The following is a 16806-nucleotide window of genomic DNA, read 5'->3' on the forward strand; positions in this document are numbered from 1 at the left end:
ATTGTGTGTGTGTGTGATTGTGTGTGTGTGTGTGGGTGTGTGTGTGTGTGTAATTCTGTGTGATTGCGTGTGATTGTGTGTGTGTGTGATTGTGTGTGTCATTCTGTGTGTGTGTAATTCTGTGTGTGTGTGTGTAATTCTGTGTGTGTGTATGATTGAGTGTGTGATTGTGTGTGTAATTCTGTGTGTGTGTAATTCTGTGTGTGTGTGATTGTGTGTGTCATTCTGTGTGTGTGTAATTCTGTGTGTGTGTTTGTGTGTGTGATTGTGTCTTCATGGATGTTCTCCTTCTTCCTCACATAAAGGTCTTCCTCATCTCTGCGGTTCCGTCTTCTTTCTTATGAGAACGTTTATCAGAACATTTTCCCGCCCTTCAGGCCCCCCCCCCCACTTATTGCCTCCATCCTTCAGAGCGATCGTTCTCCTGACAGGAAGCCGTGTTCAGACATTAATGATCTCCTCAGAATCATTTCTGCTCCTCTTTCAGACGTCTTCAAACGGTCCTGAGTGCTGAGGATTAATGAAACCCCCCTCTGCAGGAGAAGCCCCCCCTCTGCAGGAGAAACCCCCCTTTGCAGGAGAAAAGCCCCCCAATGAGAAAAGCCCCCCTGAGCAGAAACTCTGTCATGAGAACTCCTCTTGCTGGATCAACCAGAACTGAATTATTTGACTGGACCAAACAGATCTGCTGTTTATTTACCATGTTCATATTTATGTTACGGTAACCATGGAAACCACTGTCCTGTTCAGGGGCTAAGCTCCGCCTCCTTCAACATTAAGGTAGTCGTGTTGTTGTTGGTCAGCGCCGTCACAGACGTCCTTTGGGTTCTAACATCAGAGGAACCAGAGAACCTCAGACGTTCTCGGTCCTGAATCAGCTGCTGAAGAACACGTCTGTGGGGTCAAAGGTCATCGTCCTGATCCTCGGTCTCCTCTGGTTCTTCCCGGCAGACAGTAACTTCGTGCTCGGGAACGCCCAGGTCCGGTCGGTCCATCCCATCGTGTACTGCTCGGACGGCTTCTGCGAGCTGACGGGTTTCGCCCGCGGCGAGCTGATGCAGAAGAGCTGCGCGTGTCACTTCCTGTACGGCAGCGAGACCAGCGAGCGCCTCACCTCGCAGATGCAGGCGGCTCTGGACGAACGCCGGGAGTTCAAGACCGAGATCATCCTGTACAAGAAGAACGGTGAGACCCGCAGAACCCGCTCAGAACCCTGTAGAAGGTGACGTGTGCGTTCTCCGTGGACAGGTTCTAAGTTCTGGTGTCTGCTGGACATCGTTCCCATCAAGAATGAGAAGAGCGAGGTGGTTCTGTTCCTGGTCTCCCACAAAGACATCACCGAAAACAAAGACCGGGCCGGCGAGTCCGACACCGGTGAGAACCCACCGCCGTGTCCGCGCCCCCAAAGAGACGTTCTGGCCCGGCTGCAGTGGAACGTTCTGCTGTTCTGTGTTTTAGACGGGGAGAACAGCCTGCAGGTCCACAAAGTGGGCCGTCCTTCAGGACGCAGCATGGAGCGCCGCAGGAGCCGGGCCGTCCTGTACCAGCTGTCCGGACATCTGCAGAGGCAGGACAAGACCAAGAGCAAGCTGAAGATCAACAACGTGAGTCCAAATCCAGACTCACCTGCAGCCGGCAGGTGGAGGAAGCCCCGCCCCTCACACACCTGCAGGCTCACAGGTGCAGCAAGAGTAAAGGTGATGCACGTGCACAATGTCTGTGCACGTGGGGGAAGCAGAGGGTGGAGGGGGGTCTTTCCACCAGACTGTACCCGCACACTTACCCTCTGACTGGACGCCCCACCCCTGGACGCTCCACCCCTTGGCCTCTGAGCCGGCGCTTTTTTATGTCTGCAGACGGTTCTGGGCGCCAACCCGGTTCCGGAGTACAAGGTGGCGGACGTCCAGAAGTCTCGTTTCATCCTCCTCCACTATGGTGCCTTCAAGGCCGGCTGGGATTGGCTGATTCTGTTGGCCACCTTCTACGTGGCCATCACCGTCCCCTACAACGTCTGCTTCACCGCCGTGGAGGTGCGCGAGGACGGCGGCTCAGCGGCCCGAAACCCGCCCAGCGTCAGCGACATCCTGGTGGAAATCCTCTTCATCATCGGTGAGGAGGCTGAGCAACGCTCCGACTGACGTTCCCACCGATGTTCTGATTGACGTTCTGACCGACGGTCCGACTGGTGTAGTCATACCCACTGTAGCTCTGATTGATCTTCAAAACTTCTTGACTGGATCTGTAGTTTTTTGGAGCTACCAAGAGTCCAGATTTCCACCAATCATCTAATTTCTCCAAAATCTGATTAGAACTTCCATCCAAAGTCTACTGAAGGTCAACTGTGTGTTTGTGTGTTTCAGACATCGTGCTGAACTTCAGAACCACCTACGTCAGCACCTCGGGTCAGGTGGTGTACGACGCCCGCTCCATCTGCGTTCACTATGTCACTTCCTGGCTCTTCGTGGACCTGATGGCGGCGCTGCCCTTTGACCTGCTTTATGCCTTCAACATCAGCGTGGTGAGCGTGGAACCGGCACACGGCTGAGTGTTTCAGTCGGCCTTTAGATGTAATGGATGTCCTCCTTTCATCTCTCCTGCTGCTCTCAATGAGGGGAAATGCTCAGTGTTGCCATGACAACGGGACACCTTTCCCACACTGATGGAGCAGGTTTTTGTTGCATATTTCATAGAGACGCCTCTCCTTTCAGACGGGCTTGCTGCAACAACGCAGCGACGCATGCAGGACACGGTTGGTAGATGGGTGATGAGATGTGGAGGACAAAAGGTCACCTGAAAGTCAGGAGATGACCTGAAGGTCAGGAGATGACCTGAAGGTCAGGAAATGCCCTCAAGGTCAGGAGATGACCTGAAGGTCAGGAGATGACCTGAAGGTCAGGAGATGACCTGAAAGTCAGGAGATGACCTGAAGGCTCCTCCTTCACTCTACAGATGATCCTAAAACAGCTTCTGTTCCTTCCAGCCATAAAAACATCTCCAGCTGTTGTTTCTGTGTTGATTGGATGCTGGTTCAATTCCCAAAAATGAAAAAAAAAGCATTACAGGAGGCAGGAAAGGAAGGAAGGAAAAGGAAGGGAGGAGGAAGGACACAGAAGACAGAAACCAAAAACACCAAAGAAACATCTGGACTTTTCTGAGTCTGGGATGTTTCTGAAGGTTTGGTTCTGTCAGAACCTTCTAGAACCGGCTCCATAGTCAGGCCAGAAGATGTGATGGAGTCCCAGATAGAGCAGAGAAGGTTCCTAAACACAGACGAGTTATTCAGCAGAGTGGAGGCAGCCGTGACAACTCGACAGGATCCACAGGTGAGTGGGCGGAGTCACAGTCCACCTGTACAGAAACGCAAAGAAAAGTGAAAAGTTAGAGTCAGAAATCCATCAAATCACCAGACTTTGATCCTCCATCTGAACTGACCCCAGTCCCTCTCTTCTTCCTCCTCCAGAACTTCGGGGTCCACCTGCTGAAGACGGTGCGCCTCCTGCGGCTGCTGCGCCTCCTGCAGAAGCTGGACCGTTACTCCCAGTACAGCGCCGTGGTCCTCACGCTGCTCATGTCCACCTTCGCGCTGCTGGCCCACTGGATGGCGTGCGTCTGGTTCTTCATCGGCCGCAGCGAGATCGAGAGCAAGAACCCGGCGTCCTGGGACGTAGGTGCGTTTCCGTTCTCCAGAATCCACCAAAACCATGGCGGGTCCATCCCTAAAGGCCTCCCCGAGAGGAGGAACCGTCAGGAGAAGTCCAGCTTCTGGTCACACAGGAAGTTTGTTCGTCTTTTCAGGAGGAAACGGTCAAAACGAAGGAAACCGCCGACGCGGCATCCAGATCTGCTCTAGAACCTCCAGGACACACCAAAGTGTGAGGGGGGGGGGCAGCAGAGGGAGGAGCTGCTGATTCTAACGGGCGCCGGATGACCCGAATGCAGGTTCTGGCCCACAAACGAGCGGTTCAGAGAACGGCATTCTGGGACATCTGGACCCAAAACCCAAACGCAGAACTTATTTAACCCCCCCACACTAACGACCCCAAAACACGTGTCGCGGATGTCTGAGGGACGTTTTGATTATTATGGGATGGCCACAAAATGCTCAAAGAAAACTTTGAATGGAGGAATTTTCCTGAAGTTTCACAGACGCCCTGGTGCTCCTGCATCCTGATGCAGTTTCACAGACGCCACCTTGAGTCTGTCTTTAAAACCAAAGCTTCATTGACCTTTGACCTCAGGAAGAGGTTTCCACCCGGAAATGCACTCATTTAGACTTCTTTTAAGGATCTATCGCCTCCTTACTCCTCGAGCATCATCAGGAAATCAAAGTTGGAGTTAGAAGTTTGTAGATGTGGAACGCCGTCAGCGTGGCGAGTTCCCAAACGTGGCGCTTTCCTGTCGCTCGCTCGTTTTTTTACCGTGACAATTCCAGAGGTGAATGTTTGGATGTAACATACGGCATGAACATGTGAGGGATGTGGGCTCTGTTAAAAAAGCCGTTTCCAAGGAAACCCCCAAAAATGACATTCGTAGATTGACGTCTACCTGTCCGTCACCCCCAGGAGATAAAACGGTTGCTATGGAGATGAAGTCTAAAAAAGAATGAATTGGTCATGGACAGTTCTGCACAGGCTGGGGCAGAAGGGGGAGACTGTGGGGCGAGAAGCAGCCACTCCGGGGTCTAAGGGGGCAGTGGTGGTGGTGGGGGGGCTGTACAAGGCTGCTCGTGGTTTTCTTTGAGGTTACTTCCACATTTGAATCTTCTGATTATCTTCTGACAAAGTTCTGCCAGTCACAGCCTCTGCCTCCCTCCCCCCCTCCCAGGCTGGCTCCATGAACTGGCCAAGCGGTTGGGAACGCCGTACTTCTTGGCCCCAGTGACGTCCCTCCTGGGGGTCTCGGAGCCCCCCCCGGGCCCCGGGTCGGGGGCCCCGAGCAGCTTCAGCCAGTGGAACAGCTCGGCTCAGTGGAACGGCAGCAGGAGCAGAACCAAGGCGCTGAACGGGTCGGGGCTGGTGCTGGGCGGGGGCCCGTCGGTGCGGAGCTCCTACGTGACGTCGCTGTACTTCGCCCTGAGCAGTCTGACCAGCGTGGGCTTCGGGAACGTCTCCGCCAACACCGACGCCGAGAAGATCTTCTCCATCTGCACCATGCTGGTCGGAGGTGAGCGCCTCCTCCTCTCCGGGGGGAGGGGAGGGGGGGGGGTGACGGTTCTGACCCAGTGTTAAAGCTGCTGAGGGGGTCTGAGGGGCAGCAGAACGTCTCTGTGACTGACGCAGACCTCCTTCTTCTGCAGCGCTGATGCACGCCGTGGTCTTTGGGAACGTGACCGCCATCATCCAGAGGATGTACTCGCGCCGCTCGCTCTACCACACCCGCACCAAAGACCTGAAGGACTTCATCCGCGTGCACCGCCTGCCCAAAGCCCTGGAGCAGCGCGTCATGGAGTGCTTCCAGACCACCTGGTCCGTCAACAACGGCATCGACGTCAGCGAGGTGAGGCAGAGAGAGTTCAGATCCACAGGTGGAACCCTGATGAGAACGTGGAGGAACCTCTCTGTGAGAACACGGGAACGCTGCAGGTTCTTTCAGAGTTCCTTCAGCCTCAACACCACAAAGACTGATGCTGTTCAGAGAGTCACATCACCAGGAAGAAGAACATGTCAGAAGACCAGCAGAGAGAAGATTCAGAACTGTTGGTGGTTCAGGGAGCAGAACTTCATCCCAGATGATCCTGGAGAGGTCTGAACTCTCCCACAGGAAGACCTGGACCAAAGTCCAGTCCTTCAAAGTCCTCATTCAGAAGGAAATCCGAACCTGTGAGTCTGGAGGAGTGAAGATCAGGATCAGAGGTTCTGGAGGTCCAGATTCTTCTGCTGTGGTTAGGACCTGGAGACCTCCATGGAGGTGTCAGAGGCATGGAGGAGAGCTTTGCTTCTCCTGTAAACGTGTAAAGACAGTGAATTTCCTCAAAGCTGGGGGGTCAAAGACCTTCTGCTTCCCACAGATGCTCACAGCACTGAGGAAGACTCTGTTCTGCCGTTTGTCTTCCAGCTGCTGAAGGACTTTCCTGACGAGCTGAGGGCCGACATCGCCATGCACCTGAACGAAGAGCTGCTGCAGCTGCCGCTGTTCCAGTCCGCCAGCAGGGGGTGTCTGCGCTCCCTGTCGCTGATCATCAAGAACTCCTTCTGCGCTCCGGGGGAGTTCCTCATCCGCCAGGGGGACGCGCTTCAGGCGATCTACTTCGTCTGCTCGGGCTCCATGGAGGTTCTGAAGGACAACACGGTGCTGGCCATTCTGGGTACAAACATCACAGCACATCAAACATTCACAGCCGTGCTGGCCGTGGTTTCAGCACAACGGCCAGCTCCAACATCCTGGTGCTCCTGCATCCTGGTGCTCCAGCTTCCTGGTGCTCCAGCATCCTGATGCTCCAGCTTCCTGGTGCTCCAGCACACGTCCGTTTACCTGCTCTCCTCTCAACACTCTGCAGGCCGAGGCGACCTGATTGGCTCCGACTGTCTGACCCAGGCGGAGGTGATCAAGACCAACGCCTGCGTGAAGGCCCTGACCTACTGTGACCTGCAGTACATCAGCCTGAAGGGCCTGCAGGAGGTTCTGCGCCTCTACCCCGACTACGCCCAGAGGTTCCTGACGGAGATCCACCACGACCTGACCTACAACCTGAGGGAAGGACACAGCGCCCAGGTACGGGGAGGGGGGGTCAGTACTGGGACCGGCCTGCAGAGAGCTTCAGAACCTCTGGAGAGAAATCAGAACAGAAACATGACAGGGTTCTCCATGTTCCCCAGAAGGTTCTGCTTTATTACAATAGAACGTTTTCTAAAAGCTCAGACTGCAGAATCTGTTTCCACCAGAACCGTCTGCTGCGCTTTGGACCACATGAAGGTTCTCTTGTCAGAACCGCCTGATAGTGTAGAAGTTCAGCAGCGGTAGACATGAAACCTGATTCATGTTGAAAGTTCTGGTCAGAACCAAAGGTCCGATGTTCTTCAGCGCAGCAGAGTCAGCTGTGAGCGCCTTGTCCACATTCGTCTCTCTCTAAAATGCTTAACCATCTGGCCTGGGGGGGGGGGGGGGGGGGGGGGGGGGGGGGGGGGGACGGCGGTCAGTGGGGGAGGGCGGTCGGTGGGGGACGGTCCTCAGCTGCCGTCAACACATGGATGACCGGGTCCGGCCCGAAAGAGCCGAGTCGCATTTTCTCTGCGAGTAAACTTCTGAAGGATCCCAGCGCCACGAGGGGCTTCCTGAACCCCCCCCCCCTACTCCACCTACAGCCCCCGACCCCAAAGGAAGTGTTTACAGAAACATGAGGAGTAAACCAGGAAGCAGCAGAGTCTGATAAACCCCACTCAGGGGAGGGGGAAATTCAGAACTTCCAGATTGAAGCGCAATTCTAAACAGGAGTCAAGGTCAGTATGGGGGCAGGGGGGGGTCAAACACGATGCAGACTGTCTGCCTCCAGTGTGAAGACTTCTGTACTGATCTGGACAGCTGGACTGAAGGGGACACGTTTCTAATGCACCAGGGATGGTAACTCCAGGCCTGGGGGGCCGCTGTCTTTCCACATTTCCACATATCCAGGCCCCCCTCATGACTGATTACCTGGTGCAGGTGTGTCCAGCCAATCAGAACGTGCCAGAGCAGAGGATGTTAGAAAACATGCGGCCCTCAAGGCCTGGAGGTGCCCATCCCTTCACTGAAAGGGGCGGAGTCTGCTGAGGACAGCTCCAGGTCACCATGGTAACGATGATCAGCAGTAGTTAAAAACACCTGAACAGCAGCTTCAGCAGCCGTCACGCTCCGTGCTTTTCCCACCACGGCGTCTGATCAGCTGATGCTGGAGGTTCTGACCCGTCCAGATCTTTGAAGCTGACGTTCCTCCACGTTCAAGCAGGTCCAGAAGGACCATGAGAGGAGGAGGAGGCTCCAGAGCTTCAACCGTTCATGGACACTGGATCAGAACCAGAACAGAGGGTTCTGTTTGTTCCATAGAGAATCTGGAACAGCTTCAGACGCTGCAGACAGACCCCCCCCCTCCTCTGTGAGCTTTCACACAAACATAGCCCCCCCCCCCCCCCCCTCACCCAGCCAACCAATCACAGCTGGTCTCTAAGAATAGCACCACAGTTGGGAAGTGGGGGAGGGGCTGGGTCACCCCCAAGATAAAAATAGAGCAGCAAGCAGAGGGAGGGGGGCAAGAAAAGGAGAGGATCCACGTGCAGACGTGTGCTCCCCTCCTGATGTTCTGAGGATATGGACCTGATGGTTCTGCAGGAGCTCCTCCTTCCATGCATGTTCTCCTGCAGGAGAACGTCTCCTCTGAAGCTTCTTCTCCTGCAGGAGAACGTCTCCTCTGAAGCTTCTTCTCCTGCAGGAGAACGTCTCCTCTGAGGCACCTCCTCCTGCAGGAGAACGTCTCCTCTGAGGCACATCCTCCTGCAGGAGAACGTCTCCTCTGAGGCACATCCTCCTGCAGGAGAACGTCTCCTCTGAAGCTTCTTCTCCTGCAGGAGAACGTCTCCTCTGAGGCACCTCCTCATGCAGGAGAACGTCTCCTCTGAAGCACCTCCTCCTGCAGGAGAACGTCTCCTCTGAAGCTTCTTCTCCTGCAGGAGAACGTCTCCTCTGAGGCACCTCCTCCTGCAGGAGAACGTCTCCTCTGAAGCTTCTTCTCCTGCAGGAGAACGTCTCCTCTGAAGCTTCTTCTCCTGCAGGAGAACGTCTCCTCTGAGGCACCTCCTCCTGCAGGAGAACGTCTCCTCTGAGGCACCTCCTCCTGCAGGAGAACGTCTCCTCTGAAGCACCTCCTCCTGCAGGAGAACGTCTCCTCTGAAACTTCTTCTCCTGCAGGAGAACGTCTCCTCTGAGGCACCTCCTCATGCAGGAGAACGTCTCCTCTGAAGCACCTCCTCCTGCAGGAGAACGTCTCCTCTGAAGCTTCTTCTCCTGCAGGAGAACGTTTCCTCTGAGGCACCTCCTCCTGCAGGAGAATGTCTCCTCTGAAGCTTCTTCTCCTGCAGGAGAACGTCTCCTCTGAGGCACCTTCTCCTGCAGGAGAATGTCTCCTCTGAAGCTTCTTCTCCTGCAGGAGAACGTCTCCTCTGAGGCACCTCCTCCTGCAGGAGAACGTCTCCTCTGAGGCACCTCCTCCTGCAGGAGAACGTCTCCTCTGAGGCACCTCCTCCTGCAGGAGAACGTCTCCTCTGAAGCACCTCCTCCTGCAGGAGAACGTCTCCTCTGTAGCTTCTTCTCCTGCAGGAGAACGTCTCCTCTGAGGCACCTCCTCTTGCAGGAGAACGTTTCCTCTGAAACTTCTTCTCCTGCAGGAGAACATCTCCTCTGAGGCACCTCCTCATGCAGGAAAACGTCTCCTCTGAAGCTTCTTCTCCTGCAGGAGAACGTCTCCTCTGAGGCACCTCCTCTTGCAGGAGAACGTCTCCTCTGAAGCTTCTTCTCCTGCAGGAGAACGTCTCCTCTGAGGCACCTCCTCTTGCAGGAGAACGTCTCCTCTGAAGCTTCCTCTCCTGCAGGAGAACGTCTCTTCTGAGGCACCTCCTCCTGCAGGAGAACGTCTCCTCTGAGGCACATCCTCCTGCAGGAGAACGTCTCCTCTGAAGCTTCTTCTCCTGCAGGAGAACGTCTCCTCTGAAGCACCTCCTCCTGCAGGAGAACGTCTCCTCTGAGGCACCTCCTCTTGCAGGAGAACGTCTCCTCTGAAGCTTCCTCTCCTGCAGGAGAACGTTTCCTCTGAGGCACCTCCTCCTGCAGGAAAACGTTTCCTCTGAAGCTTCCTCTCCTGCAGGAGAACGTTTCCTCTGAGGCACCTCCTCCTGCAGGAAAACGTTTCCTCTGAAGCTTCTTCTCCTGCAGGAGAACGTCTCCTCTGAGGCACCTCCTCTTGCAGGAGAACGTCTCCTCTGAAGCTTCCTCTCCTGCAGGAGAACGTCTCTTCTGAGGCACCTCCTCTTGCAGGAGAACGTCTCCTCTGAAGCTTCCTCTCCTGCAGGAGAACGTCTCCTCTGAGGCACCTCCTCCTGCAGGAAAACGTTTCCTCTGAAGCTTCTTCTCCTGCAGGAGAACGTCTCCTCTGAGGCACCTCCTCTTGCAGGAGAACGTCTCCTCTGAAGCTTCCTCTCCTGCAGGAGAACGTCTCTTCTGAGGCACCTCCTCTTGCAGGAGAACGTCTCCTCTGAAGCTTCCTCTCCTGCAGGAGAACGTCTCCTCTGAGGCACCTCCTCCTGCAGGAAAACGTTTCCTCTGAAGCTTCTTCTCCTGCAGGAGAACGTCTCCTCTGAGGCACCTCCTCTTGCAGGAGAACGTCTCCTCTGAAGCTTCCTCTCCTGCAGGAGAACGTCTCTTCTGAGGCACCTCCTCCTGCAGGAGAACGTCTCCTCTGAAGCTTCTTCTCCTGCAGGAGAACGTCTCCTCTGAGGCACCTCCTCCTGCAGGAGAACGTCTCCTCTGAGGCACATCCTCCTGCAGGAGAACGTCTCCTCTGAGGCACATCCTCCTGCAGGAGAACGTCTCCTCTGAAGCTTCTTCTCCTGCAGGAGAACGTCTCCTCTGAGGCACCTCCTCCTGCAGGAGAACGTCTCCTCTGAGGCACATCCTCCTGCAGGAGAACGTCTCCTCTGAAGCTTCTTCTCCTGCAGGAGAACGTCTCCTCTGAGGCACCTCCTCTTGCAGGAGAACGTCTCCTCTGAAGCTTTCTCTCCTGCAGGAGAACGTTTCCTCTGAGGCACCTCCTCCTGCAGGAGAACGTCTCCTCTGAGGCACCTCCTCCTGCAGGAAAACGTTTCCTCTGAAGCTTCTTCTCCTGCAGGAGAACGTCTCCTCTGAGGCACCTCCTCTTGCAGGAGAACGTCTCCTCTGAAGCTTCCTCTCCTGCAGGAGAACGTCTCTTCTGAGGCACCTCCTCCTGCAGGAGAACGTCTCCTCTGAGGCACATCCTCCTGCAGGAGAACGTCTCCTCTGAAGCTTCTTCTCCTGCAGGAGAACGTCTCCTCTGAGGCACCTTCTCCTGCAGGAGAACGTCTCCTCTGAGGCACCTTCTCCTGCAGGAGAACGTCTCCTCTGAGGCACCTCCTCCTGCAGGAAAACGTTTCCTCTGAAGCTTCTTCTCCTGCAGGAGAACGTCTCCTCTGAAGCTTCCTCTCCTGCAGGAGAACGTCTCTTCTGAGGCACCTCCTCCTGCAGGAGAACGTCTCCTCTGAAGCTTCTTCTCCTGCAGGAGAACGTCTCCTCTGAGGCACCTCCTCCTGCAGGAGAACGTCTCCTCTGAGGCACATCCTCCTGCAGGAGAACGTCTCCTCTGAAGCTTCTTCTCCTGCAGGAGAACGTCTCCTCTGAGGCACCTCCTCCTGCAGGAGAACGTCTCCTCTGAAGCACCTCCTCCTGCAGGAGAACGTCTCCTCTGAGGCACCTCCTCTTGCAGGAGAACGTCTCCTCTGAAGCTTCCTCTCCTGCAGGAGAACGTCTCTTCTGAAGCTTATTCTCCTGCAGGAGAACGTATCCTCCTCTTTGTCTGCAGAGACACGTGCGGCTCAGAAACAGACTTCCAGCAGCTTCTTTCTCGGTTCTCTAGAGTTTCCAAAAATAAACCAGAGATCTAAAAATATCAAAGACCTGCAGGAGGGGGGATGGGGGTTGGGGTGGGGTTATTCTGATGCCCCCCCACCCGGTATACGGGGGGCTCAGGAGCGCCCCCCTCTGGCCTGTCTGTGATCACAGACGAAAGTTTCAAAATAAGACGCAGTAACCAGACTTCTGGGGGGGGGGGGGTCCCGGTATTCTTCCTCCCCAGATGGACTCTGAGACCAACGGGGGGGTCGTGAAGAAACTGCCCTCCATCAGGGAGGACGAGGAGGGCTCCGCCTCTGAGGGGGAGCGCTCCCACCTCACGATGGTACCCAGCCTCAACAGGCTGGGGCGGGGTCTGCGCTCCCCTTTGCGCTCCCCGCTGCTGCCCCCCCGACCCTGCAGACCCACGGGGGAGCTGGCGCGGCCCCCCAACCTGCAGATTCCCGCAGTGAGCTTCAGCTGCCTGCAGCCAGACCTCAGCCCCCGGTAGGTGCAGCACCACAGACTCATGCTGGGGGGGGTCACTGCTGGGGGGTCAGCTGTCACTACATTACCACCCTCAACCATCCTCACCTGCTGCACGCCCCTCCCATCTCTGCCTTGCTCATCGGTGCAGGTCAGTCTCTCCCCATGGAAGCGTTTGTCAAGATTCCATAGCATATTTCAAAATAAAAGTCACTTCCAGAAATGCTTGAGTTTCAAAATAAAGCTGCGTTTGTTGAATCAAACCTAAAAATAAACATCAATCCTCCAAACCGCTTTTTCTCCTTCAACACGGATCAGTGTGACGTCTTTACAGTGAAAATGCAAAGTGTCACACGATTCATTTCCAGTCAGCATTTCCAGATGGAGGCGGGGCATTGATGTGGGTGTGGTCAGCTGCCAAGAGTGCAGACATGTCTAGGGCTTGGTAGCAGCAGGGGGGGCGTGCTGCTGTGCTCCTGGTTGTTCCACGGTTCAGGACTGTGTCGCACCGCTGAGTTTCCATGGCAACCACTCTCACCTATCAGCAGTGAGATTGTTGGAAGGCCACAAAACCAGTCAAACGTTTTGGACGTGGCGGCCAGCAGGCTCCGCCTACTTGAATTAGTTCATAACTTAAATAATTGAACGTGAGTGTGAGGAAACTGGATTTTCTAGAAAGGACTGTATTAATAAATATATTAGGTTGGTTCGTTTCCCTTCAGTTTCCAGCACACAGAAATGAATGAATAATGACTCAGAGACAGTTACTTAGCTTCAGTGTAGATTTACTCCGCACAAAACAGCACAGATTTGTACGCAGGGTTACAGACAGAGGAACAGGATCACAAGGTCTGAACAAAGACACTCAGAACAGGGCTTGGTATATATACCTGGCATTTACATATTCAGAAGATGGTCTGGGGATCTATGGTGTGAAAAACCCACCCACATGCTGTTGCAGGCTGGATACTTGAAGGTCATAAAGCTTCAAGTGTCAGATCTCTCTGATGTTCCCACGGACATTTGCCAGAGCACAAACACCAGAACACACAAAAAGTAAAAAGGGAGGATGAGGAGAAACTGTGAGGACAATAGCTTGTTTGTGCTGTCTTAGGATGCAATATAATTTTGAGATGATAATACATGCTCAGTGAATTAAGTTTAAACCATTAGTGTAATAAAAGGTATAGGTAAATGTAATAATAGTAAAAAGGGAGTTTCTAACTATTCTATTTCTAATTATTCCTAACAGTGAGGATTATCAAGAAGATTAAAATAAGGAATCAGATCCAGAACGGTTCTTCTGACCAATAGAACAACTGAGGAACAGCTGTTTGTTTCTCTATGGGAGTCTATGGGAGCCACTTCCTGTTTGGAACGCCAGGGGGCGGAGTCACACAGTCCAGTTGTGATTCACTGTCGATGGTTTTAAAGCAGTTGGGTTTGATGTTTAGCATTTATCAGTAAAACAATGAGAAAGGTTTGTAGAAATTCAGTCTCTAGATCTGTTCTGGAGGGATTTTGGTTCTAGTGGTTAAACTCTAAGCATCCCCCCCCCCACACACACACACTGTTTAGCTACTGCTTGTTATGCAGGTGTGTGATCACCTGTCCTCAAACGCTCCATCGCTTGCTGAGGTGGAGTTTGATCTGTGATAGACTGGCAGCTCTTCTGTGACGATGCCTTCACTGACAGCTGCAGTCTTTGTAATGACGCGTTCACTGGCAGCTGCAGACTCTGTGGTGATGCCTTCACTGACAGCTCTTCTGTGATGATGCCTTCACTGACAGCTGCAGTCTTTGTAATGACGCGTTCACTGGCAGCTGCAGACTCTGTGACGATGCCTTCACTGACAGCTGCAGACTTTGTGGTGATGCCTTCACTGACAGCTGCAGACTTTGTGGTGATGCCTTCACTGACAGCTGCAGAATTTGTGGTGATGCCTTCACTGACAGCTGCAGACTTTGTGGTGATGCCTTCACTGACAGCTGCAGACTTTGTGGTGATGCCTTCACTGACAGCTCTTCTGTGATGATGCCTTCACTGACAGCTGCAGTCTTTGTAATGACGCCTTCACTGGCAGCTGCAGACTCTGTGACGATGCCTTCACTGACAGCTGCAGACTTTGTGGTGATGCCTTCACTGACAGCTGCAGACTTTGTGGTGATGCCTTCACTGACAGCTGCAGACTTTGTGGTGATGCCTTCACTGACAGCTGCAGACTTTGTGGTGATGCCTTCACTGACAGCTCTTCTGTGATGATGCCTTCACTGGCAGCTGCAGTCTTTGTAATGACGCCTTCACTGGCAGCTGCAGACTTTGTGATGATGCCTTCACTGACAGCTGCAGACTTTGTGGTGATGCCTTCACTGACAGCTGCAGACTTTGTGGTGATGCCTTCACTGACAGCTCTTCTGTGATGATGCCTTCACTGGCAGCTGCAGACTTTGTTATGATACTTTCACTGACAGCTGCAGACTTTGTGATGATGCCTTCACTGACAGCTGCAGACTTTGTGGTGATGCCTTCACTGACAGCTGCAGACTTTGTGGTGATGCCTTCACTGACAGCTCTTCTGTGATGATGCCTTCACTGGCAGCTGCAGACTTTGTTATGATACTTTCACTGACAGCTGCAGACTTTGTGGTGATGCCTTCACTGACAGCTATTCTGTGATGATGCCTTCACTGACAGCTGCAGTCTTTGTAATGACGCCTTCACTGGCAGCTGCAGACTCTGTGACGATGCCTTCACTGGCAGCTGCAGTCTTTGTAATGATGCCTTCACTGGCAGCTGCAGACTTTGTGGTGATGCCTTCACTGACAGCTGCAGACTTTGTGGTGATGCCTTCACTGACAGCTCTTCTGTGATGATGCCTTCACTGGCAGCTGCAGGCTTTGTAATGACGCCTTCACTGGCAGCTGCAGACTCTGTGACGATGCCTTCACTGGCAGCTGCAGACTCTGTGACGATGCCTTCACTGGCAGCTGCAGACTCTGTGACGATGCCTTCACTGGCAGCTGCAGACTTTGTTATGATGCCTTCACTGACAGCTGCAGACTTTGTGGTGATGCCTTCACTGACAGCTCTTCTGTGATGATGCCTTCACTGACAGCTGCAGTCTTTGTAATGACGCCTTCACTGGCAGCTGCAGACTCTGTGACGATGCCTTCACTGGCAGCTGCAGACTCTGTGACGATGCCTTCACTGGCAGCTGCAGACTTTGTTATGATGCCTTTACTGACAGCTGCAGACTTTGTGGTGATGCCTTCACTGACAGCTCTTCTGTGATGATGCCTTCACTGACAGCTGCAGTCTTTGTAATGACGCCTTCACTGGCAGCTGCAGACTCTGTGACGATGCCTTCACTGACAGCTGCAGACTTTGTGGTGATGCCTTCACTGACAGCTGCAGACTTTGTGGTGATGCCTTCACTGACAGCTGCAGACTTTGTGGTGATGCCTTCACTGACAGCTCTTCTGTGATGATGCCTTCACTGGCAGCTGCAGTCTTTGTAATGACGCCTTCACTGGCAGCTGCAGACTTTGTGGTGATGCCTTCACTGACAGCTCTTCTGTGATGATGCCTTCACTGGCAGGTGCAGACTTTGTAATGACGCCTTCACTGACAGCTGCAGAGTTTGTGACGATGCCTTCACTGGCAGCTGCAGAGTTTGTGATGATGCCTTCACTGTCTAACAAGCAGGATAACTTTGGGAGGTCAGTTCCACCTGAAACCAGCACCTTAAACATGAAAGACGTCCAGATGAGAACATTTTGACAACTCAAATCCTGCCCCCCCCCTCCACACACACACACCCACACACACACACACACACACACACACACACACACATACTCGCATTCCCCCTTTGAGGGGCCCAACAGTTCTTTAGCAAGTTGTGGGGTCCACCATTTGTAAAGGTCCTACAGCTGTGAAAAAAATCAGGAAGCCCTATAAAAAAATACCAAACATAAAAAATATTTTAGTTTTTAAGAATTTGAATGTTTAAATGTTCATGTTAGATTTTTGGTCACTTGTGGGGTTCATTTCCAACATTCAGTTGTTGTGAGGTCCACTTGCTTCATACACATAAATTTTAAGCTTTTGTGTCTTGATAGGGACAAAAACGTTTTTTTTTGTTTCTTATTTACATGTACAGTGATCCTTCGCTATAACACGGTTTACTTTTCACGGTTTCGCTACTTCACGGATTTGCATCGTGCATTGTGTTCTGCATTCTGATTGGCTAAAAAGTCACTCCGCTTCTTCTCTACCTGCGCGTCAATAACGTTGCAGTTTAATATGTTCACGTACGTAAATCAGCTTGCCAAATTTACATTACATACGTGCAAATTCTCTTGCAATTTCGAGTTTCTCTAAAACCCATAGAAAAAAGAGCGACAACTGCCTATGTGTTCTTCTCTTGAACAAACACAGCTGCATCGCGGGCTTCATAAGAAGAATACACTGCAGAGCGGAGTCAGGATGCAGCGGATCAGTCTGTAGAGCAGTAAATACACCTGAGTCTCTATTTGTCCGACTGTACTTTGTATTTTTTTCATAATCATTTTAAATTCTCTCCCGTTTAATCCAATTACTCTCGGGTCGCGGTGGGCGGGGCTAATCTCCGTAATTTGAAGCCTTCTGTTCACATCGATGATTCAAATTATTATTTGACAGTACAGTACAGAAGTTATTTGTTGAAAAAAACGTTTCTGAAGTACTTTTAT

At 53.0% G+C, this 16806-nt stretch overlaps 1 protein-coding gene across 1 annotated transcript in view; it reads left to right on the forward strand.

The window, feature by feature from the left end:
• Positions 1 to 16806, forward strand: part of LOC101162654 (potassium voltage-gated channel, subfamily H (eag-related), member 3) — a 63195-nt gene that overhangs the window by 1384 nt on the left and 45005 nt on the right. Inside the window, exons 2-12 of the mRNA XM_023949142.2 lie at positions 952 to 1185; positions 1249 to 1374; positions 1459 to 1604; positions 1857 to 2109; positions 2361 to 2518; positions 3461 to 3668; positions 4825 to 5163; positions 5297 to 5496; positions 6055 to 6304; positions 6497 to 6711; positions 11831 to 12093. Of these exons, the coding sequence (XP_023804910.1) occupies positions 952 to 1185; positions 1249 to 1374; positions 1459 to 1604; positions 1857 to 2109; positions 2361 to 2518; positions 3461 to 3668; positions 4825 to 5163; positions 5297 to 5496; positions 6055 to 6304; positions 6497 to 6711; positions 11831 to 12093 (2392 nt within the window). The remainder of the gene's footprint in view (positions 1 to 951; positions 1186 to 1248; positions 1375 to 1458; positions 1605 to 1856; positions 2110 to 2360; positions 2519 to 3460; positions 3669 to 4824; positions 5164 to 5296; positions 5497 to 6054; positions 6305 to 6496; positions 6712 to 11830; positions 12094 to 16806) is intronic.

The sequence above is a fragment of the Oryzias latipes genome, chromosome 2, assembly GCF_053564925.1.
Source record: "Oryzias latipes strain Hd-rR chromosome 2, Olatipes_Hd-rR_3.1".
NCBI classification, from domain to species: domain Eukaryota; kingdom Metazoa; phylum Chordata; class Actinopteri; order Beloniformes; family Adrianichthyidae; genus Oryzias; species Oryzias latipes.